This window comes from Pleuronectes platessa, chromosome 18, assembly GCF_947347685.1.
Source record: "Pleuronectes platessa chromosome 18, fPlePla1.1, whole genome shotgun sequence".
Taxonomy (NCBI): Eukaryota; Metazoa; Chordata; class Actinopteri; order Pleuronectiformes; family Pleuronectidae; genus Pleuronectes; species Pleuronectes platessa.
The window spans coordinates 20,453,811-20,478,513 of NC_070643.1; the positions used below are offsets into that span (position 1 = coordinate 20,453,811).

The window sequence follows — 24,703 nt, forward strand, 5'->3', positions numbered from 1 at the left end:
AAAGGGAATCCAGGGTCCAGAAGGTAAGAGCGGGGGTCAGGCAGAATACTTAGTAAGGAGATAATGCTGGAAGGCTAGGGGAGAACACACTAGACCAGTGGTTCTGAAAGTGTTTGGGGGGGGGGGGGGGGGACGGAATAGATAAAATAAAAAAAATAAAAATTTTAAAAAGCCAACGACCTGTCACTGGTTAGTGAAAGCTCCCTCAGTGGTGAAATGCAAGGGGCTGGACTGACACAAATAAATCTAATACTGATTCGTTCCTGATCCACCAATCAAAAGAGGAGTGTTATCATTTGAACGCGAGATGCACGTACCCTTCCGAGTATAAAAGTAACTGCAGGCCTGGTCAGCGCTCACCCTCACTGAGACAACACACTGCAGAGTTTGTGCGATTGCTCTTGTTTTCGATATCATTCAGATATTCATTGCTTTATAAACAGTCTTTTTAAATACTCACTCCTTCCTTAGTAATACCTTCCTGCACTTGCAGCAGGCATATTCGTGTCCTAATCTAGGGAGTAATTTGCTCCACAGTCTTTTTTAGAAAGATCGTAGCCCCAAGCGCTAGCCTTCTAGCTAGCTTACTTCTTTCAACTGCAGCTAGCCCTTTTCTCCTTAGCACCTACCTTTACATTACATTACATTACATTACATGTGATTTAGCTGACGCTTTTATCCAAAGCGACTTACATTTTTAGAACACTCAGCATTTATGAGGGGCCATTTTTTTAGGGGTTCAGTATCATCTTCAATCATCCACCGTGTTGCAACAAATAAAACACCAGCACTATTCTGTGCTGTCCCTGTCTACATTGTGTACTGTTCGTTCTGTTAGGAACCATTGCCTAGCACAGCCAAACCACCATCTCCAAGCAAAGCACTGTCTCCAAGCAGTGTCTGGAGGCATCGTATGTAGTTTCTCATAGAATTGCTAAGCTTGTCAAACCCCATACAATTGCAGAAACATTGATTTTTTCGGCCGCACCAGACAGAATAATAATAATAAATAGTAAAATAGTAATATTAATTGTCTGTATGGGCCTAACAATAACAATAGCCTAACCTTGACATATCAGGCCTATCAATAACAATATGCCATCTATCTATCTATCTATCTATCTATCTATCTATATATTGTGGTGTAGTTGAGGGCGGCAGTGGCGGGCGTGTGGGGGGGCCCCAACTACCCCTAACCAGCTTTGGGGGGCCCAACTTGCAAAAGTTTGAGAACCCCTGCACTAGACGATCTGGCAGAGAACAGAGGAGATAAGCTGGTAGATATACTGGGTTACTAATGACTTGATGGAAAGCAGGTGCTTCTGTGGGTGGGGCAGGTAATGGGATCCGTGGAACGAGGAAATGCAGAGCAGGGGGGAGTGGCAGAATTCTGAAATGACATATGGATTAGTATTTACAAAAAGAAAGGCAAAGACAAATAAAAATGTTAAGAGCAGGCTGAAGTTGTGACAATACGGCTGATAACCACAAGTCATGACCCTGAATGATCCTGTGGGTGTTCACCTCGGGTCTTCATTCTACACAAACACGCCGTAACAAGCAGATCTTTACTTTGACTTCTCCTTTTCCCCGGATTTAAGTGACATAGAGGCTGATTCTAAAATCCCATTGGCTCAGAGGATGTCCCCGCCTCACAGTTTGTTCTCGACTCACCTGGTTTCCGTCTGTTTGTGGAGACAGGAGCTCATCTACCTTCAGTCCAGTAAAGAGGAACACACCACCGATCACCATGTTCACTGTTCTTTCCCTGCTTCTACTGACAGGAGCACACAGCGCGACGGCTCGTGAGTTAAAGTCACGTTTCTACTTTATTTGATTGTGTTTGGTCGATTTGAAGTTTAATAACGTTTCAAAGACATGATTTAAAAAGTTCATGTTAGTGATGCATATTTCAGCGTCGCTTCAGCGTCCGGTGTGAACCCGGCGTGAGGCTAAAGAGCTGTGGGTTCAGACCCCTGATCTAAACTGTGGAAACTGACAAATATGGCGACGACTCAGGTTTGGGTTTCTCATTGTAGTCAGTAGATGGCGCTGTTTCCATATTAACAGGAAGCTGCTGAGCACAAACCGCTTCCTGTTTTGTTGGTACAATGTTCAACATCTCCGTCACTCACGGCTGATGAAGACCGTGAGTGACGTCACTTACATGAGATATTACTAATTAATGATCTGTTATCAATGTGACCTCCTCCTCCAATACAATCAGCACACAGTGTTACTCACACAAAACACAAATTCATCTCTAATGTAAATGAAGTGAAAAGAAGCAGGGAGACAAAGAATCAGGACGAGGCTGCCTCCATGATGAATAACTGACAGATGTCTGTTAATACTTTCTAATTTGAGAGGTGTAAAGTAACGAATTACATTTACTCACGTTACTGTAATTGAGTAGTTTTTTGTGTACTTTGTAATTTTTTGAGTAGTTTTTGAAATGGGTAATTTTACTTTTACTTAAGTAGATTTTGACTTAAGTATTATACTTCGCTACATTGGAAATTACGACCGTTACTGAGTAAAAAAATAAAGTTGAAGGCGCAAGGCACCTCTCACTGCAGTGGTAGATGCTGCATAGAGTGGATGACGTTCCTTCACGTTCACGTTCAACATATGAAAACTGATCGCGCGCCCCACCTGTTATGCCTCCGTGCTCCGTGTTATGCCTCGATGAGGCGCAGCACACAGTTTGAGAATCACTGCGCTACACAGGGCCGGCCCTAGCACATTTGGGGCTCTATGCAAGCTTCACTCCTGGCTGTTTGCTATTCACTGCAAAGCGAGCCCGGATGAGCTCTACTCACCTTGAAAATCAGCTTCTGCTTAAACTCAACAAGAAGTATGTAGACTAGTGCTCAAAAGGTCAACCAAAGTTTAACCAAAAGTTTAAATATACAGTGGGACAGTGGAATTTTAACTTTTATTTTAGCTGTCATTTGGTTCATGTCTTGACATGTCCTCCCAAAAGTTCTTAAATGTTGTGTTGACATGTTAAATGTTTGACATGTTTAATGTCATTGCACTTATTTGTAAAGATTCTCCTTTAATTAAAAAAAACTGTTTTTGGATTGGATTTATGACCCCTTGTCCTTTTTTGCACTGTATAGGAGCGGCCCCCATCAAGTTGTGGGAAGTAACTTTTACTTAAAGTACATTTTAAATGAACTACTTTTTACTTTTACTTGAGTAGATTTTTAGATGGGTACTTTTACTTGTACTTAAGTAAAATTTCATCAAAGTAAAGGTACTTTGTTTGAGTACAATATTTCAGTACTTTTTACACCTCTGCTAATGTGATAACATCTGCACTGAAGCTGGACTGCTTGATGTGAGTCTGTCACAGATATGAAGGTTTCAGCCTTTATGTTTGCACACATGCACCAAGTGTATTTTTACAGAATAAACAAAGAAGATGTGCATTTATCTTTACATCTAAAAATATGTATTAAAAACAATACGTTTATTTTCTTAATTCAATTTCTGTTTGGACGCATTATTAGATTCATAGTTATTTATAATGAAGCTTATGTTTAACATATAAACATCAAGTCTCAATTACTTGTCTTTGTCATAAGTATTTGTCTTTGACATCTCAGGAATCAGAGCCAAACACACAGATGAATTATTTTCAGTCGATGGATCTGAATCAGAAATGTTGTTGACAACCTAATGAACATGTTGTCATATTGTTATTGTTGTAACCAAAGTCATGACTTGAACTTTTTCTTGCAGGGATTCACTCTCTGAAGTATTTCCTCACTGCGTCCTCTCAAGTCCCAAACCTTCCAGAGTTTGTGGGTGTTAGTTTGGTTGATGACGTTCAGATCGAATACTATGACAGCAACACAATGAAAGCAGAACCCAAACAGGACTGGATGTTTAAGGCAACTGATTCAAAGTACTGGGAGAGGCAGACTCAGATTGGTTTGGATGTACAGCAGAACTTCAAAAACGAAATTGAAACCTTAAAGGAACGCTTCAACCAAACTGGAGGTTGGTTTACATTTCACTCACTAATAATAACAAAATATTCACACATACACACAGTCACAATCAAACGCACTCTCACACAAACACACAAACATACACAATTACACTTCGACACCAAAACACAATCCCATGCACACTCACACATTAAAACACACACCACAACAACACACACACACAATCAAAGTCACACACAATCACACGCACACACATAAACACACACAATCAAACACGGCAACAATCAAACATAAACGCATGCGCTGACACACACTTGCACACATATACACACACACACATACAATCTCTCAAACACACACAATCACAGTCACACACAATCAAACGCACACACACACAAACAATAACACCTAAACGCACTCACACTGTTTGTCTGTGTGTGTGTGTCTGTGTGTGTGTGTGTTAATAACAGCTCAGATGTCTGTCTCTCTCTCAGGTGTTCATATTTACCAGATGATGTCTGGATGTGAATGGGACGATGAGACTGGAGAAGTTAAAGGTTTTAATCAGTATGGTTATGATGGAGAAGACTTCATATCATTGGACCTGGAGACAGAGACGTATATCGCTCCAACACCAAAGAGTGTTTTCACCAAACTGAAGTGGGATCAGGAGAAAGCTCATCTCACATTTAAAAAGAATTACCTCCTCCAGGAGTTACCTTTCCATCTGAAGAAGTTCCTGGAGCACGGGAGGAGCTCTCTGCTTAGAACAGGTGACATCACAGAACCTCCATCAACTGAACGTTCCTCTTTCTTTCTCTGTGGCAGCGAACGAGAGCAAATACACAAACATCTCTCTCTCTCTCTCTCTCTCTCTCTCTCTCTCTCTCTCTCTCTCTCTCTCTCTCTCTCTCTCTCTCTCTCTCTCTCTCTCTCTCTCTCTCTTCATGCCTCCTCTCTGGCTACCTAGTGGCCACAGGCATCCTGCTCGCGTGTCATCCGTCCGTCCCATTGCTCTGAACTCGATATCTCCAGAATGCTTTAAGGAAATTTCCTCAAATTTGGTAAAAAATATTCACATTGACTCACAAATTACCTGAATACATTTTGGTGGACAAAGGTCAAGGTCACGGTAGCCGCACAAAGTATGTTTATGTTTTTTTTTAACATGATATCATAAGATCAGCTTCAGATTTGGTACAAACTTTCACATAGACTCAAATTGGTTATTGATTCGATTTTGGTGCCTGGAGGTCAAAGGTCACATTCACAGTGACTTCATGTTACTCTTATTGTGACATAATAGCATTGCCCCTAGGGAACTTCATTACATCTGGCACAGTTCACTTGGAGTCACTGATGAATGGATTAGACCGGGTCCTCTGAAGGAAGCCGTCCCTGAATTGAGACCCAGCCGGAGCGTCCTCCCTCCTCACTGCCCGACCGACCTGCACTCACTTTGCACTTTAACACAAAATACCAACATTAATCAGAAGTGATCAGGACCTGTCCACTACAGGAAGTTTACTTCATAAATACTGTGATAAAAAACCTGTCAATAAATACTGTGATATTACTTTTACATCATATCGTCCACCCCAGTGTCTTTGCATCACTTCAGCCTCTGTCTCTCACTCACGTCTCACAGACTGTTCACTTGTCTCTTATATTAACAGACATGACTAATGCAACATGAGTGGAATCAAACAGGAATGATATTATTAGTTTGCAATACATTATGATAACCCATAAACTGTCTTTCTTTTTCCTCCCAAGAGCTTCCCAGGATTTCTCTCCTCCAGAAGTCTCCCTCCTCTCCAGTCAGCTGCCACGCTACAGGTTTCTACCCCGACAGTGCCGTGTTGTTCTGGAGGAGAGAAGGGGAGGAGCTTCATGAGGACGTGTACCAGGGAGAGGTCCTCCCCAACCATGACGGGACCTTCCAGATGAGCTCTGACCTGAAGGTTTCCTCCATCTCCCCTGAAGACTGGAGGAGGTACGAGTGTGTGTTCCAGATCTCTGGTGTGAAGGAGGACATCGTCACCAAACTGGACGAAGACTCAGTCCAGTCCAACAGAGGTGAGACTGGAACCAGTGATGACGCTGGGAAACACACATTTCATCTACAGTAACAGTCCTGCAGGTCATGTTGGCTGATGTGTAGCAGGAGAAGTTTTCTTTCATCAATGTATATAAATAAATTTAGATCAGTGTTAAACCAGTACATGTGCCCCCCCCCCCTTCACCATCATGTGACCCTGACAAATTAAGTTAATTAATGTGTCTGCAACAGTGTCTGAGGATTTTATTACTATTATTATTATCACAGTCATTATGTACAGATGAAAACTGAAAGTAGAAACAACAGCAGGACAAACTCACACATTTAGTGTCTGTGTGTGTTTGTTGTGTCTCAGGACAGGATTGTGGTTCAGAGAGATTCTTGTCGTCCAACCTGCTTCATCTGTTCAGGTTGTGATGCTTTGTTTTTTTATTCACTCAACAGAGAAGCCCATCAGCGTGACCATCATCATCATCATCATCATCACTGCAGTGGTCGCTCTCGCTGTCGTCAGCGCTGTCATTGGACTCATCGTGTACAGGAGGAAGAAAGGTGAGAGACCAACACAGAAGCTTTGTCCAATATTTTTCTGGTGTTTAGATTTTAGACTTTCTAATTAATGCTCGTTCAGATCAAACCTCATGAAACAAACTTCAGTTCCTCACAAACCAACTTCTGTTTCAAGAGCTGCAGGGTTCACACAAAGTTTTCTAACTTCCCTCTGAACCATAGACTGTTTATAAAAAGCTCTGCACACAGCGTCCAGCACACAAACAATAAAACAGTGACAGTTTGTTGTCGATCGTTTGAGGAGGATCGCCACGAGAGAAAAACATGACACAATCCTGTTTGTGTTGTTACTGTAATAACTAAAATCATTTGTATTTTCTTTTTATTTCAGCCCAATGTACTTCACTTCGTAAGTAAAACTTCTGTTTCTATTCTGTATTCTTAATTTCTTCAAAATGTCCACAATTGTTCACTCAGGCCTTGTCTACAGTACTGCCTATATTAATTTCAATGGATACGAGTCTCCCCACAGGAACCTGACCCAGTGCAGGACTCTAGTAAACCCTCTGTAGATTAGATAAAGTTGATTTTGTTCTGAAGAGAGTTTTCAGGACTGTTCCCTGCAGTGTTGGTGGTTTGTAATGAAAGTGTCTGTTCAGAGGAGGATGGACTAACGATGTGTTTCTGACCTCACAGCTGGAAAAGATCCAGGTGCCTCAGAGCCGCTGAGATCAGGTGATGGAGGTTCTAATTCTCCAAGTGAGACGTCCTCCTGAACACAGTGAGTTGCTTCATCTGTTCAACAAAACTGCCTCAAACTAAGTGCAAAGCAACATATGTGTGATCATGTGTAAAACCTCTGTTTTAATTAGAAATAAAAAAAATCTGCTGAGAGTAAGAAACAGATCAGAAACCTTCACGTTAATAGGACAGATTAGAAGTTGAATTAAAACTCTATTATCAGCAATTCAAATGTCAATAAACCCAATATTTAGGGCATATCAATTCAAGATTAGTGTATTTTTCTGAGTAAACTTTAACTTCACTGAGAGAATCATGGAAATATTAGGTCTCAGTACTGTAAATACATAAAATACTAGGCTTTGTGGAACTGAACATTTCATTTCTCTCTCTTTAGGTTTATGGAAGATAAGCAGTGTCACCACAGTCTCCCCCTTTCGCTGGGAACTCATTGATTATTCATCACTCAAATCATAAACTGATATTCAGGCACAGACATTGATTGAAATCCATCAACACAACTGACAAAATGGTCGGGTCGATTAAATTTGATCTTTAGTTAAAAATAAGAAATGTAAACTTCCCTCTGATAAACGTTTGTTTAAAGATTGGTAAATCAAATGAGGATTATAACTTTTTTTACCTGGAGTGAAGTAAAACACATTTTCAAAAACAATGAAAGTATCACAACACTGTTCACATGCAGTTAATTTAAAGATCATCTTAGTAACAGTTTTATATTCCTTGTGTTGGGGCATCCTTGTAGAGTCATGTAGATAATACAAATATAAATATACATATATAGACACCCACACGTCCTCATTTTAGGGTCTGGAAATATAATCTGTCATGATTCCATAAATCTTAACGTATGTGTGATTTGGACAAGTGATACAATCAATGTTAATAGATTTCAAATAACTTCATAAATTACACACAATGGGTTGCTGTCACACACGGACACACAACACGAGCATCAGTACAAACTTTGTTTTCCAGTTAAATATTCTGATTTTATTTTATTTCTATCTTGGCCTGAACAAGAAATGAATTAATCCAGAGTTTCTTGATTATTGTTTGTTTGGTTATATTCATGCTTTGCTGTGTTCTTCACCTTTAAAGTTCATTTGAGTGGAGATTATAAAATGGTTGTGTGATGTTTTAAGTATCTCATATGAAATGTTCTGTTAATATTTTCTGTTAGTTTTTAGGGACAAGGGACTTTACAGTTTTAACCTTGTTAACATTTACACTGCAAAAATGAAAAGGTATGATCGGCCCAAAATTACTGAATTTATCTTTCTTGAGTTTAAAAACTTCACATTTTCTCAAAGCTTCCAGTTCTAGTGTCCCTGCCCTGTCAGGCTCCAGAGGATTCAAGCAGTTTATTCCACATGCAGACGTTAAACTGATCACCCTGAGCAGTGACGTTCTTCTCATGAACATTTTAATACATTTATATCGTCCTGTCGACCACTCACACACTTAACTGTACTCACTCAGTCACATTCACTCAGTCAGTGTTTGTTCTGTCACACGTCAGACTGGAGTAGCTGGGGATCGAACCTGTGCTCCTCTGGTTAGTGGACGATCCGGTCTACCTCCTGAGCCACAGCCACCAAAACATGCAGCTGCAGAACCAGAATTTCTGTCCTGTATTCAACCTAAACACTCACCTTCATGACGTTAGGTCCTGTTTCCCCTGATGAGACGTGAGACGTGTCATATCACAAACGTACCATTTTGTGTTTTGCAAACTTAACTTCAGCAACTTTACAAATTTATCTTAGTAAAGTTAGTTGAAGCAAATACAATTACAAATCCATTAAATGTTCTCTGTTGATTTATATTTAGAAATCCCAGTAACACAATTTCAAATTTTCATTTTTACAGTGTAGAAGCTGAATGTTTGAGGCTCAATTTCTCTTCTTGTGTCAGGTTTTTATAAATAAATGTAAAATTAAGCTGCTTTGCTGTTTCATTTCTTTTGTACTTGTGTTTTTAATAAAGTCTCTGATGTTCTTTAGGATTTCTGCCTCTTTGTGATTCAACGTATAGAAAAGTTCAACACATCTGTGAAAGTTAAAATGTTCATTATCATCCCAGAAAATAAACTGAACAATAAACAAACCTGTGACTCTCAACAGGAAAATGACAAAGACATTTTACACATGAAGAAAAATTGTCAAATCTGGACCAAAACAGTTTTGCTGATTGTTCTTCCAGCTGATAACCACAAGTCATGACCCTGAAGGATCCTGTGGGTGTTAACCTCTGGTCTTCATTCTACTCAAACACATCGTCAAAAGCAGATCTACTTTCACTTTTCCTATTACACCCTCAGTGGATGAGTTTCAGCTGCTAAATTCCCATTGGCTCAGAAGATGTCCCCGCCTCACAGTTTGTCCTCGTCTCTCCTGGTTTCGTCTCTTTTCTCCACAGTCCATCTCTCTATGTGGAGACAGGAGCTCATCTACCTTCAGTCCAGTAAAGAGGAATATACCACCGCTCACCATGTTCTCTGTACTTTCCCTGCTTCTACTGACAGGAGCACACAGCGCGACGGCACGTGAGTTAAAGTCCACACTGTAAAGAATTGACTGTAGAATTAACATTTAATACCTGGCAAAAGGGTTGCCAACAAAGTACTGTAAAATTACTGTTAATAACCTTCAAAATAATTACAGTTTCTTACAGGATAACTTTGACAGTTTTTTGTTGTAAATAAATTACAACAGTTGCTTGTTTTGTTCTGTTTTTAATCTAGTTAACAACATTACCTTATATTCTCTTCAAATGACGGAAGTCATCTGGCTACTAAAGTTGCCAATAAATAGCTGTTAATACTTTACAGTACAATATGATGTTGTACAACTCTTTTAGTTTAGCAGTTTAGCAAATTGTTCATATTGTGAGGTATTTTGAATGAGACTAGGTATACTGTTTATCCAAAATTCATCTGCATTGCTCTAAAGTCTCTTGCAGATGAACTTGCACTCAATGTCAAAGTCCATTAATCTCTTGAGGAGAGAAGAGACGTGAGGAATGACAGAGTTGTTCTTGTTTTCACGCACCTTCCCACTTCTCTGGCTAACCAGCTATTCACAACAGAACCATATTTAGTGTATTTTGCTGCTTCACGGTCCTATACCACTCATTGTATTGGAACCATGTCGTTTGTGAAACACAGCTTGGATACACACTGGAGCCTTTTACATATCACACCACTGCATGGGCCACCTAGTGGCTCCAGTGTGTAGTAATACTGCCATTCGGTAACAAACAAAATCGTTCCTAAGTAAGGAGTGGTATGAGGGCACCATCAAATGGGCAGGAAAAATCATTAAATATATAATCTGTTGTGGACTACTAAACATATTTTTGACATGTTTGTTGTGGTTTAAAATCTTATCTGGTATTTGTCCCAGTTTGCCTCCACTGTTGTTGGGCTAGTCATGAGATAAAGGCATAAACTTAATTTTATTGCAGTAATGCAATAAAATGCCAGTTTACTTGGGTCTAAAGATTGAATCGATTGCTTAACAGACCTCTGAAATAGCCGACAGGCAAGTTATAAAAAAACAAGAAAAGCAGTTAAGTGAATCATTAAAACTCACAAATGAACAGCAATAAAGAAAAGTCAGTTTCATTTTTATGAACAACACTAACTATAAAATATTCACTGCACATAAACCAAGTAGGATGATCAAGTTCTTACTTCTTCTGCAATAAAGGTCCAGCGCACAACAATAAAGAGTTGATATATATTCTGTTGTGGATTACTAAACATATTTTTGCCATGTTTGTTGTGGTTTAAACGTTGTTTGGTAGTTGTCCCAGTTTGGAGCCACTGTTGTTGGGCTAGTCATGAGATCTTCAATTGAAGGACTCATTGCCCGGGGTTATGTCCATGCAGCGACGTCAGTGCTGGTTGGTAAGCCTAACCCTTAAGAAAAAAAAATCGTCTTACTTGGACAACTGCAGAGGGCAGCAGACGAAGGCAGTTTATGATCTAACATAATTTCTGTTGCTTTCCACATAGACATATCCACATGTTTAACTGTTATACAGTCTCGGTCTGTGCAATGCTTTTAACAACAGTTTAAAAGAAACTGTATACACTACCTGAGACAATTAGTTTCGGAAAGTGAGGAAAGTTCAGTGTTCTTTCGACGTCATCAGCTGACGTCGAAAGAAACTGTTGAGGGTAACGAGATCATACCAATATCATTTTCAAAAGCTTCAAAGTATCATCATTTCAAACTTACATGTGTTTACAAAAGTTATACCTGCTAGAACAAAACAAAAAAACGGTATTGCAAATCAGCCGATTTGGCTCACGGATGGTTGATGATGACTTTTGGTTTGCCAAGCATTGAGAAGCCTCCGACATTGTACAGGTGTGATGTTGGCAGGGAGATCCTCCCCTCTGATGAGCTGCAGGTCAGATTTGGAGTCTACTCCAATGCTTGGGACTGTAGTTTGTCCTCTGTTAGGCTGGTAGTACCACCAACACTCTGGTCTGATGTCCTCCCCCAGTACTGACATGTCAGTATATATCTGGAAGGGAGTGGTGTAATGTAATCACTGATGTGCCATTCAGCTTCTACACCATCAAAGGACAATAATCAAGGAGATCTTCTTGCTTAACACACATGTAGTTTGAGCCCTGGACATCTGTTAGAATGTGAAGACCCAAATCAGCAAGTTCTACAGCCAACTGCCCCCCCCCCCCCCCCACACACACACACACACTATAAAGTAGGCAAGATGAACGCCAAATGTCTTTATGTTCAAAACACGACTTAGCTACAATAATGGGAAATTGCAGGCACTGACTGTTCAATTTAGGCCCAATCCCATTTCACCCAGCTAGCGCACTAGCGTTAGCATGCTAGCATTAGCGCGCTAGAGATAGCATGCTAGCTTTAGCGCGATGTTACTGAGCTTAACTGCTCCTCTCATAACAAAGCATCCTGATAGGGCTGCATACTAGCTTTTCAATTTCAAATGTCATTGATTCACTTCAAGTCATCCACTTTGGTAAATTGTCAGTTTAGTAATTGCAAACAATAGCATTGGTTTAATTTAGATCTCAACAATGACTTTACAATGACATCCCAACAAAGTTGAAGCCCATATAAATGTTGAAGGCAATTAACATTCAACTTTTATATTACGTAGTGGCTGGACAAGGCTGTTGCTCCTCTGCTCCCATGCTCTCATGTCAAACTCCTTTTTCAAACGGCCTCGTGGAACCAAATCAATATCAACAGTATTTAACTGTAACATGCACCATCGACAGGCAGACAACAACTTGCCTGTCATTTTACAATGTGTTATTGTAGAAAAATGCTGTCAGCTACTGTAATTATATTTGGCCCATGATCCATTGCAATATACAGATAAACTTCATAAAACGACAGAACAAGAAGTTACTGTAGAAACTACAGCGATTTGTTACAGTGCACGTTTCTACTTTATTTTATTGTATTTGTTTGATTTGAATTGAAAGGAAGAATGCTCCATGTTTAGAACACACTGAAATTATTTGAGGTTTAATCTCAGCGATAAAACAAAGAGTTTCTTGTCTTGTGCACATTATGAACTTGATTATTTCAGACTTAGTTATTCATGACGTGTCTCATGTTTCATGTTGGTTTATAAAAAGTTGTGAAGAAATAACAGGTTCAGTCTGTTGATATGAATCAAGACTGTTATTTATGTAAATATATATATTTTAACATAATTTTAATTATTTATGATTCATCTCCCAGCGTCTCAAACACTTTGGTTATTTATCTAAACTGTGGAAACTGAGAAATAAGACGACTCAGGTTTCGTTTTTGTTATTGTAGTCAGTAAATGGCGCTGTTTCCATAGTAACGTGAACCTACTGAGCACAAACCGCTTCCTGTTTTGTTGATACAATGTTCAACATCATGTAGGCTGATAAAAAGCGTGAGTCAAATCACTGACATGAGATATTACTAATTAATGATCTGTTATCAATGTGACCTCCTCCTCCAATATAATCAACACACATTGTTACTAACACAAAACACAAATTCAACTCTAATGTAAATTATGTCTGTGAAAAGAAGCAGGGAGACAAAGAATCAGGACGAGGCTGCCTCCATGATGAATCACTGACAGATGTCTGTTAATACTTTTAATGTGATGACATCTGCATGATTAGATTTATAGTTATTTATAATGAACCTTATGTTTAACATATAAACATAAAGTCTCAATAACATGTCTTTGTCATAAGTATGTGACTTTGACATTTTAGGAATCAGTGCGGAACAGACAGATGAATTATTTTCAGTCGATGGATCTTAATCAGAAATGTTGTTGACAACCTAATGAACATGTTGTCATATTGTTATTGTTGTCAAATGATGAGTCTCTACATTTAAAAAATAGTCAAGCCCTTCCTGTAACAATGTCCCATTTTGTTTTGTTAACTGGGTCAAGTATAAATGTATATGTGTATTTTGTTGATGAATATATATTGATATATAAAGAGTGAGAAACCAACTATTTAAAGACATTAAGAATAAAAGTATCATTGAGTAACTGGAAAATGAAGAAGTTTCACGTCACATTAAATACTCTGCAGTAGAAAATATTATTTTGAGATGTTAGATTGAATCCATTTTTAAGACGTAGCAGAATATTAAAAGTAAAGAGAGTCTGGACTCTGGAGCAGACGTTTGATCTATGAATGTGTTTTTGTGTTTGTTTATCTCACAACAGCTGAAGTTGTGTTGAATGTGCTTCATCTCTTCTTGACTCTGAGTGATTTATAAAACAGTCTGAAAACTAAACTTTTTCTTGCAGGGATTCACTTTCTGAAGTATTTCCTCACTGGGTCGTCTCAAGTCCAAAACCTACCAGAGTTTGTGGCTGTTGGTTTGCTTGATGACGTTCAGATCGGATACTATGACAGCAACACAATGAAAGTAGAACACAAACAGGACTGGATGTTAAAGGCAACTGATTCAGAGTACTGGAAGAGGCACACTCAGCATGCTTTTGGTTCACAGCAGTGGTTCAAAGACAACATGAAAACCTTAAAGGAACGCTTCAACCAAACTGGAGGTTTGTTTACATTTCACTCTCTAATAATAACACAACACACACACACACACTCACGCACACACAGACATTTTCATGAATTCGATTTGATCCAAATATTTACTAATTCATCAAACGTGATCAATAGATTTTTAAATTGTCCTAATTTGTTTATCAAGTAAGAATCTCAAGTGTTTTGTGATGTTTCTTAAATATTAGAGTTTGTTGCTTCTCTTACTTTTTGATGAATTAAAAACAGTCGCAGCCATTTTCACTACTTTCTGATATTTTCTTCAGTTTAAACAAGTAATTGATTAAAAAAATGAATAATAATCAACAAGAATGATAATTTTTAACCTTAAGTATATAAAATAAACAGTAGAGCAGCAGATGAACGCCCCTGTGCTGACCACAGTGTGTCCACAAAGTAATAAACACAACAGAGAATTACACGTTAGATTAGATTCACACAAACACAGAGTCAAAGCCAGAAGACATTTTATTTATTTTTTATTTTATTTGCCTTTATTTAACCAGGTCGGTCCCGTTGAGATACAATGACCTCTTTTCCAAGGGAAGCCTGGCAAAGACAGCAGCATACAAAATGTCAACAGCCACAAGACACACACAAATCACATAACACAGATCAAATAAGATAAGTTCCCTGATCCCTTAAGATAAGGCAACAGGACTAAAGCTCGGATTCCCACCAAAACAAGAACAAGTGCGGTATGAAGCCGCTCCAATTTCTCTCACACGAGTCTTCAAAGTTTCAAGGTTTATGAGCTCTTTTAACTTTAGAGTTTTTTGCAGTACATTCCAAGCAGCAGGTGCAGCGAACTTAAAACAGTGCTTACCAAATTCAGTGTTTACTTTGGGCATAATTAATAAATAAAGCTCATTTGAATGTAAGCAGTAATTGCTCTGGGATTTAAAGATGTACTTACATAAGTAGTGGGGGAGCATACCCAAGATAGCTTTATAAATAAAAATATGCCAATGTATAAGGCGGCGTGCTGCCAGAGATGGCCACTCAACTCGAGCATATAAGATGCAGCGGTGAGTGAGGGCTTTACAACCAGTGACAAACCTTAAGGCACCATGATATACAGTGTCTAGAGAACGCAGACAGTTAGCTGGGGCATCCATATATAAGAGATCACTGTAATCAAGTACAGGGAGGAAAGTGGTAGCAATCAACTTTTTTCTGGTAAAAAAAGAAAAACAAGATTTGTGACGGAAGAAGAATCCCAGTTTCACTCTTAATATTTTTACCAGATTTTCTACATGTGGTTTAAAAGAAAGTCGATCATCAATTAAAATGCCGAGATACTTGTAACAGTTCACAAGCTCAATTTCATACCCTTGCAATGACAAAATGCTGGGTGGAGACACAGGCACTTTTCTGCCATTGGAAAATATCAACAGTTTGGTTTTGGCGGCATTCAAGACAAGTCTTAGTTCAATGAGCTGATTTTCCACAAGGTTAAAAGCAATTTGTAAGTTGCCAAGGGCTTCGGCAAGAGTGGTGCCACAACAGTATATAACTGTGTCATCAGCATAAAAATGAAATTTGGGATTTGGGACGTTACTGCCCAATGTATTTACATAAATAACAAACAGAATCGGGCCAAGAACTGAGCCCTGTGGCACACCAGTAGAGACATTTAGCAGTGTGGATGAGCTGCCTTCAAAACAAACATATTGTTTTCTATTAGACAGATAATTATTAAACCAGCCAACAGCCTGCTCAGATAAACCTATATCAAGCAGGCGTTGCTTCAGAATGGAATGATCCACTATGTCAAAGGCCTTAGAAAGGTCAACAAAGAGAGCTGTGCACACTTTCTTTTGATCCAGCCAGTCTATTATATCATTAGTGAGTTTGAGTGAGGCTGTAGTTGTGCTGTGTTGTTTCCTAAAGCCGGATTGGTATGGGGAGAGAATGTTGTTAGTATGGAGAAAATCTTTCAACTGATTGTTTACTAGACCTTCAAGGACCTTTGACAGGATGGACAACTTGGAGATGGGTCGATAATTATTCAAGCAAGTAGGGTCCCCCCCTTTCAAAAGGGGAAGGACGTAAGCGACTTTCCAAATTTCAGGAATACAATTTGTGGTGATAGTGAGGTTAAAAAGATATTGGAGCGGTTTGGTAATAAAATCAGCTTCTAACTTTAAGAAATATGGTTCCAAGGGATCTGGACCTGCAGATTTACTGATATCAAGAGAGCAAAGAGCTCTATGGACCTCTTCCACTGAAAACAACCTAAAAACAAAGGAAGTTGGACCAGCAGAGATAAGGCCTTGAGACATGTTTCCAACATCTGGGGCAGAAGACGCAATATTAAGGGCAGGCATAGCAATCATGGAAGAAGACCGAGAGTATAAGGAGCTAGAGGCAGAAAAATGAGTATTAAAACAATCAAGTATAGTTGCCCTGTCAGTTACAGTGGTAGCATCATTAACAATACAGGGTGGGAGTTCGCTATGATTATCAGTGGCTGAGATAGATTTGATCACTTTCCAAAAATGTTTAGGGTCGTTTAAATTTTTCGTTATTGCAGAGAGATAAAAGCTAGACTTTGCTTTTTTAATAAGAAAGGTAAAACTATTTCTGAGTTGCCTAAATATAAGTTTATCTGCCTCAGACTGTGTCTTTCTGGCCTTAGCCCAGGCAAGATTTCTATTATGCAGTAGATTGGCTAAATCAGGCGTGAACCAGGGATTATCCCTCCCCTTAACCTTATATCTTCTGAAGGGAGCATGCTTATCAAGCAGGAAAGATAAACCTTCAGAGAAAAATTGCCATGCAGTCTCTACATCATTAATTAATTCAATACGATCCCAGTTAAGATCATATAAATCACGGAAGAACGCCTGTTCAACAAAGGCCCTCATATTACGTTTTATCAAAATACGAGGTTTGGATTTTGGAACTTTGGCATTTCTGACTGCAGCAATCACACAGTGGTCACTAATATCATTTGCAAAAACACCTGACATCGAATATTGTTTATCATTTATTTATATACTGTAGTGCTGAAAAGACATTTAACTTATGACCTGATCAGCAGAAAACAATAAAGATCAACAACTGTGAATAAGTTGTTATAAGTAAACTCACTGGAAGGATGTGTTGTGGGTCAGAGAAGAACTCATGAAACTCAGGATCAGATCAGGGGCTGATCCAGGATCAGCTTTTATCTCTTTAGGGTTTTCAACGTTGTCCTTGATTTTCACAGGGAAACTCTTGAATCATGATGAAACAAAGAAAACACGTTTAGGAGACTGATGTTTATGAGTGACAGGTGGGCCTTGTTGGAGGTTTGTACTCCACTGAGGGAGTTCTTGTGTGTGTGTGTGTGTGTGTGTGTGTGTGTGTGTGTGTGTGTGTGTGTGTGTGTGTGTGTGATAATAACAGCTCGGATCTATATCTCTCTCTCAGGTGTTCACATTTACCAACGGATGTCCGGATGTGAATGGGACGATGAGACTGGAGAAGTTAAAGGTTTTAATCAGTATGGTTATGATGGAGAAGACTTCATATCATTGGACCTGGAGACAGAGACGTGGATTGCTCCAACACCAAAGAGCGTTTTCACCAAACTGAAGTGGGATCAGGATAAAGTTCGACTCGCACATAATAAGTACTACTTCACACATGAGTGTCCTGCCTTTATTAAGAACGTCCTGGAGCACGGGAGGAGCTCTCTGCTGAGAACAGGTGACATCACAGAACCTCCATCAACTGAATGTTCCTCTTTCTTTCTCTGTGGCAGCGAACGAGAGCAAATACACAAACACCTGCTGGACTCAGTCTGCTCCCTGTCTGTTATCATCGCTCTGTCTCTCTCTCTCTCGCTCTCTCTCTCTCTCTCTCTCTCTCTCTCACTGCTCTTTTCATGCCTCCTCTCTGGCGACACCTAGTGGCCACAGGCATCCTGCTCGCGTGTCATCCGTCCGTCCCAATGCTCTGAACACGATATCTCCAGAATGCTTTAAGGGAATTTCCTCAAATTTGGTACAAACATTCACGTTGACTCACAAATTACCTGAATACATTTTGGTAGACCAAGGTCAAAAGGTCACGGTAGCCGCACAAAGTATGTTTATGTTTTTTTTAACATGATATCATAAGATCAGCTTCAGATTTGGTACAAACTTTCACATAGACTAAAAGATTGATTGGTTATTGATTAGATTTTGGTGCCTGGAGGTCAAAGGTCACATTCACAGTGACCTCATGTTACTGTGAATTTGACATAATAGAACTGCCCCTAGGGAAGTTCATTACATCTGGCACAGTTCACTTGGAGTCACTGATGAATGGATTAGACCGGGTCCTCTGAAGGAAGCCGTCCCTGAATTGAGACCCAGCCGGAGCGTCCTCCCTCCTCACTGCCCGACCGACCTGCACTCACTTTGCACTTTAACACAAAATACCAACATTAATCAGAAGTGATCAGGACCTGTCCACTATAGGAAGTTTACTTCATAAATACTGTGATATAAAACCTGTCAATAAATACTGTGATATTACTTTTACGTCATATCGTCCACCTCAGTGTCTTTGCATCACTTCAGCCTCTGTCTCTTACTCACATCTCACAGTTTGTTCACTTGTCTCTTTTATTAACAGATATGACTAATGCAACATAAATGGAATCAAACAGGAATGATATAATTAGTGTGCAATACATTATAATAACCCATAAACTGTCTTTCTTTTTCCTCCCCAGAGCTTCCCAGGATTTCTCTCCTCCAGAAGTCTCCCTCCTCTCCAGTCAGCTGCCATGCTACAGGTTTCTACCCTGACAGTGCCATGTTGTTCTGGAGGAGAGAAGGGGAGGAGCTTCATGAGGACGTGTACCAGGGAGAGGTCCTCCCCAACCATGACGGGACCTTCCAGATGAGCTCTGACCTGAAGGTTTCATCCATCTCCCCTGAAGACTGGAGGAGCTACGAGTGTGTGTTCCACATCTCTGGTGTGAAGGAGGACATCGTCACCAAACTGGACAAAGACTCAGTCGAGTCCAACAGAGGTGAGACTGGAACCAGTGATCAGAATCAGAATCAGAAAGTATTTATTGCCAAGTAGGTTTACACCTACAAGGAATTTGCTCTGGTTATTGGTGCATACAATGAACATAGAAACATAAAAACACAATAAATACAACCCACATAAGAAAAGCAATAAAAAGGAAACAATATATATTTACTCACTATTTACTCACTTTTTGTAATATTTATACAAGTAACATTTATTTAGACATAAACATATCCAAATACAAATATATAAAAGATAAGATATAAAGTGAAGTAAAAAGTGAAATGCAAAATGCAAAACAGTGAACAGTGTCAGATTGCAATTGTTGCTTTTGACAACACTTTTCTTTTATCATTATACCCACCATTCTCCTATATACACACCCCCACACACATTTACTTACAAACACCCCCTCATCCCTAATTTCCAGCACATTACAATAATCACATACACTAATCTTCCCACACCCACACTAATTACCACTTGGATGCCCCCCCCCCCCTTCACCGTCATAGTGACCCCTATCATTGATCAATTCGATTTACACATTTATAAATGTTTAAATTGACTTGTATGATTTTATTCCATGAAGTGTTTCAGCAGGTCTCAACTAGAGCCAGACTGGTTTATCACTGGTCGGATCTGAGCCTTTCACAGACATACTGGGATCAGGGTGGATGTTTGATATGAACATTTTTATTCTACAGAATTAATGAAGCAGAAAAAAAAACAAATCTCTTGTTCTTTACCTCGAGTAACAACAGACATTCAGGTTCATTTCTTCAGGCAGTTTATAACCATTTCAACCATTGACTGTAAATAAAGATGGACGACATGACGGCTCCTTAAAGTGAAGCCAAAGCTTCTCGGTCACTGATTGATGCTATAAAAACAGGGTGAAATGTCACGATTGACAGCTCGTGATTGACAGCTCATCATTGACAGCTTATGATTGACCGACCATGTGTATCGGTGGGACCTCATCACCGTGGCTCCTTTCCTCCGTTCACTACTGCACAGAGTCCAAATGTTCAAGATGGCGGCGTTCGTATCCGGGATATTTTAGCTTCATTTCTGGAAAGTGGGAGGAAGTGGAGACGTGTCGTCTGTGTTTATTTCCATTAGTCTCTGATTTCAACATGTGAACATTCTAGTCACTGTTAAGACTCGACTGCTGCTCTGTTGGAGAAGATGAGTCCATGAAATGATTTAGTTACTGGAAGTAAAGTTTAAGACAAACCAGCGTGAATAAGCACAGATACAGTCATTATGTACAGATGAAAACTGAAAGTAGAAACAACAGCAGGACAAACTCACACGTTTAGTGTCTGTGTGTGTTTGTTGTGTCTCAGGACAGGATTGTGGTTCAGGGAGATTCTTGTCGTCCAACCTGCTTCATCTGTTCAGGTTGTGTTTTTTTATTCACTCAACAGAGAAGCCAATCAGCGTGACCATCATCATCATCATCATCATCATCACTGCAGTGGTCGCTCTCGCTGTCGTCAGCGCTGTCATTGGACTCATCGTGTACAGGAGGAAGAAAGGTGAGAGACCAACACAGAAGCTTTGTCCAATGTTTTTCTGGTGTTTTGATTTTACATTTTCTAATTAATGCTCGTTCAGATCAAACCTCATGAAACAAACTTCAGTTCCTCACACACCAACTTCTGTTTCAAGAGCTGCAGGGTTCACACAAAGTTTTTTAACTTCCCTCTGCACCATAGACTGTTTATAAAAAGCTCTGCACACAGCGTCCAGCAAACAAACAATAAAAAGTTTGAGGAGGATCGCCACGAGAGAAAAACATGACACAATCCTGTCTGTGTTTTCACTGTAATAACTGAAATCATTTGTCTTTTCTTTTTATTTCAGCCCAAAGTACCTCACCTGGTAAGTAAAACTTCTGTTTCTATTCTGTTTTCTTTTTACACTAACATGCTTTATGAGGACATCACGTCATGTTTGCACAGCAGCTGAAAGTACTAACATGTCCAGTTTTATAAAACTCCCCCAACACCTCTTTGGTCCACTTTGTACTGGTCCACTTTGTACTGGTCCAATTTGTACTGGTCCACAGCGGCGACAGTCAGGGAGGCGTTATGTTTTCAGATTGTTCATCCGTTCGTCCCCATCTTGTGAACACGATATCTCAGGAATGCCTCGAGGGAATTTCTTAAAAATGTCCACAAATGTTCTCTCAGATCTTGTCTACACTCCTGCCCTTATTTATAACAATGGATACGAGGCTCCCCACAGGAACCTGCAGTGTTGGTTGTTTGTAATGAAAGTGTTTGTTCAGAGGAGAATGGACTAACGATGTGTTTCTGACCTCACAGCTGGAAAAGATCCAGGTGCCTTACAGCCACTGAATTCTCCAAGTGAGACTCCGTCCTGAACACAGTGAGTTGCTTGATCTGTTTTCTTCAATTTAAGATCAGTGTAATTTTTTCTGAGTAAACTTCAATTTCACTGAGAGAATAATGGAAATATTAGGTCTCAATACTGTAAATACATCAAATACTTCGTGGAACTGAACATTTCATTTTTATTTATTTTTCTCTCTTCAGGTTTATGGACGAGAAGCAGTGTCACCACAGTCTCCCCCTTACGCTGGGAATTCATTGATTATTCATCACTCAAATAAACAGCAACCAGAGCTCTGTAGCAGCTGCAGCTGGGACTCGTCAGCGTGAGTGACTTTGTTGATCGGGACGACAGCAGCTGATTCTCTGGTTGTGCTTCTGCAGACGGTCGAGCTTCACTGAGCTTTGAACAAACAGGAGAACGGATCTTTGTGAGTCCAGCAGCAGCTCTTTATCTGTCACTGCTCAAATCACTGCAGGTCACTTTGACCGGTTCAGAAAGTGTTTCATCATCACTGTGGTGAAATCGTCTTGATAATTCAACTCAGACACAAATCATCCAAGTTAATGATTCCATTTCATTTCCAGGAAATATACTGATTCATTATTTATACGAAGCAACATCAAATTCCACACAATGATGAGTTGTTGTCAAACAAGGACTTAGATTTTAGGGACAAGGGACTTTTCTATTTTAGCCTTGTTAACATTTAAACTGCAAAAGTGAAAAGGTTTGAACGGCGCAGAATTACTGAACTTATCTTTTGTGAGTTTAAAAACTTCACATCTTCTCAAAGCTGTGAGTTCTAGTGTCCCTGCTCGTCAGGCTCCAGAGGATTCAAGCAGTTTATTCCACAGACGTGAAATTGATCACCCTGAGCAGTGAAGTTCTCCATATGAACATTTGAATACATTCATATCGTCCTGTTGATCACTCACACACTTTACCGTACTCACTCAGTCACATTCACTCACTCAGTGTTTGTTCTGTCACACGTCAATCCCGTTTCCCCTGATGAGACATGAGACGTTTCATATCACAAACGTACCATTTTGTGTTTTTCCAACTTAAATTCAGTACATTTAATAATTTAACTTAGTAAAGTTAGTTGAATAAAATACGTTTACAAAGTCATTAAATATTCTCTGTTGATTTATATTTAGAAATCGCAGTCACACAATTTCACGTTTTCCTTTTTACAGGCTCATTTTTCTTCTGTTGATGGGTTGTTATCATTAAATGTTAAATTAATCTGCTTAGCTATTTCATTCCTTTTGTTCTTGTGTTTTTAATAAAGTCTCTGATGTTCTCTGGGATTTCTGCCTCTTTGTGATTCAACAGGTAGAAAAGTTCAACACCTCTGTGAAAGTTCAAATGTTCATTATCATCCCAGAAATAAACTAATGTGGATTTGACCTGTAAGAGCAGCAAGGAAAAACCAATTTGGTCAAACTCTCAACAGGTAAATGACAAAGACATTTTACACATGACAAGAAAAATTGTCAAATCTGGACCAAAACAGTTTTGCTGATTGTTCACACATGTCAGGGGGCGGGCGAAAATGGCAAACGTGAACCCAAAAGCACGACACTGGAGCAGTCTTGTGAATAGCAAACTTCTTGTTTTATAGCAGATCAGGGGTCAGAAGCCAGGCAGACAGTCAGGTAGCGAACAAAGCAGACAGGGAGCAGGCAAAAGGGAATCCAGGGTCCAGAAGGTCAGAGCGGGGGTCAGGTAGAATACTTAGTAAGGAGATAATGCTGGAAGGCTAGGGGAGAACACACTAGACCAGTGGTTCTGAAAGTGTGTGGGGGGGGTGGAATAATTAAAATAAAAAATAAAAATCGACGACCTGTCACTGGTTAGTGAAAGCTCCCTCAGTGGTGAAATGCAAGGGGCTGGACTGACACAAACAAATCTAATACTGTTTCGTTCCTGATCCACCAATCAAAAGAGGAGTGTTATCATTTGAACACGAGATGCACGTACGCTTCCGAGAATAAAAGTAACTGCAGGCCTGGTCAGCGCTCACCCTCACTGAGACAACACTCTGCAGAGTTTGTGCGATTGCTCTTGTTTTCGATATCATTCAGATATTCATTGCTTTATAAAAAGTCTTTTTAAATACTCACTCCTTCCTTAGTAATACCTTCCTGCACTTGCAGCAGGCATATTCGTGTCCTAATCTAGGGAGTAATTTGCTCCACAGTCTTTTTTAGAAAGATCGTAGGCCCAAGCGCTAGCCTTCTAGCTAGATTACTTCTTCCAACTGCAGCTAGCCCTTTTCTCCTTAACACCTACCTTTACATCTTCAATCATCCACCGTGTTGCAACAAATAAAACACCAGCACTTGAACACTATTCTGTGCTGTCCCTGTCTACATTGTGTACTGTTCGTTCTGTTAGGAACCATTGCCTAGCACAGCCAAACCACCATCTCCAAGCAAAGCACTGTCTCCAAGCAGTGTCTGGAGGCATCCTATGTAGTTTCTCATAGAATTGCTAAGCTTGGCAAACCCCATACAATTGCAGAAACACTGATTTTTCCGGCCGCACCAGACAGAATAATAATAATAATAAATAGTAAAATAGTAATATTAATTGTCTGTATGGGCCTAACAATAACAATAGCCTAACCTTGACATGTCAGGCCTATCAATAACAATATGCCATCTATCTATCTATCTATCTATCTATATATTGTGGTGTAGTAGAGGGCGGCGGTGGCGGGGCCCCAACTACCCCTAACCAGCTTTGGGGGGCCCAACTTGCAAAAGTTTGAGAACCCCTGCACTAGACGATCTGGCAGAGAACAGAGGAGATAAGCTGGTAGATATACTGGGTTACTAATGACTTGATGGAAAGCAGGTGCTTCTGTGGGTGGGGCAGGTAATGGGATCCGTGGAACGAGGAAATGCAGAGCAGGGGGGA

The 24,703-nt window shown here is 39.7% G+C and overlaps 2 protein-coding genes across 4 annotated transcripts in view; both read left to right on the top strand.

Moving 5' to 3' along the window:
• Window positions 1-1,645: 1,645 nt before the first annotated feature.
• LOC128461382 (major histocompatibility complex class I-related gene protein) lies at window positions 1,646-23,081 on the top strand. Of its 2 annotated transcripts, none has more exons than XM_053446292.1 (8): window positions 1,646-1,805; window positions 3,751-4,011; window positions 4,457-4,735; window positions 5,739-6,041; window positions 6,469-6,576; window positions 6,926-6,943; window positions 7,231-7,315; window positions 21,976-23,081. In XM_053446292.1, exons 1-7 carry the CDS (start codon window positions 1,751-1,753, stop codon window positions 7,308-7,310), a joined length of 1,104 nt encoding a protein of 367 aa, XP_053302267.1. In that variant the 5' UTR covers window positions 1,646-1,750; the 3' UTR covers window positions 7,311-7,315; window positions 21,976-23,081. The 2 variants fall into 2 exon arrangements, with proteins under 2 accessions (XP_053302267.1, XP_053302269.1); XM_053446294.1 differs by lacking the exon at window positions 21,976-23,081 and adding an exon at window positions 7,673-9,304.
• The window catches only part of LOC128461380 (class I histocompatibility antigen, F10 alpha chain), a 59,662-nt gene continuing 44,644 nt past the window's right edge, over window positions 9,686-24,703 (top strand). The window contains exons 1-6 of one of the 2 annotated variants that reach the window (XM_053446282.1): window positions 9,686-9,844; window positions 14,122-14,382; window positions 17,807-18,085; window positions 19,101-19,403; window positions 20,842-20,952; window positions 21,281-21,298. In XM_053446282.1, the coding sequence (XP_053302257.1) occupies window positions 9,790-9,844; window positions 14,122-14,382; window positions 17,807-18,085; window positions 19,101-19,403; window positions 20,842-20,952; window positions 21,281-21,298 (1,027 nt within the window). In that variant the 5' untranslated portion in view covers window positions 9,686-9,789. The remainder of the gene's footprint in view (window positions 9,845-14,121; window positions 14,383-17,806; window positions 18,086-19,100; window positions 19,404-20,841; window positions 20,953-21,280; window positions 21,299-24,703) is intronic. The other variant, XM_053446286.1, reaches the window with a different exon arrangement.

Bases quoted from the DNA above. Each gene is read 5' to 3' on its own strand.
- LOC128461382 (XM_053446292.1), top strand. From the start codon at position 1,751: ATGTTCACTGTTCTTTCCCTGCTTCTACTGACAGGAGCACACAGCGCG. The intron at 4,736-5,738 runs GTGACATCACAG...TTTCCTCCCAAG, and splicing joins GAGCTCTCTGCTTAGAACAG to AGCTTCCCAGGATTTCTCTC. The intron at 6,042-6,468 runs GTGAGACTGGAA...TTCACTCAACAG, and splicing joins CTCAGTCCAGTCCAACAGAG to AGAAGCCCATCAGCGTGACC.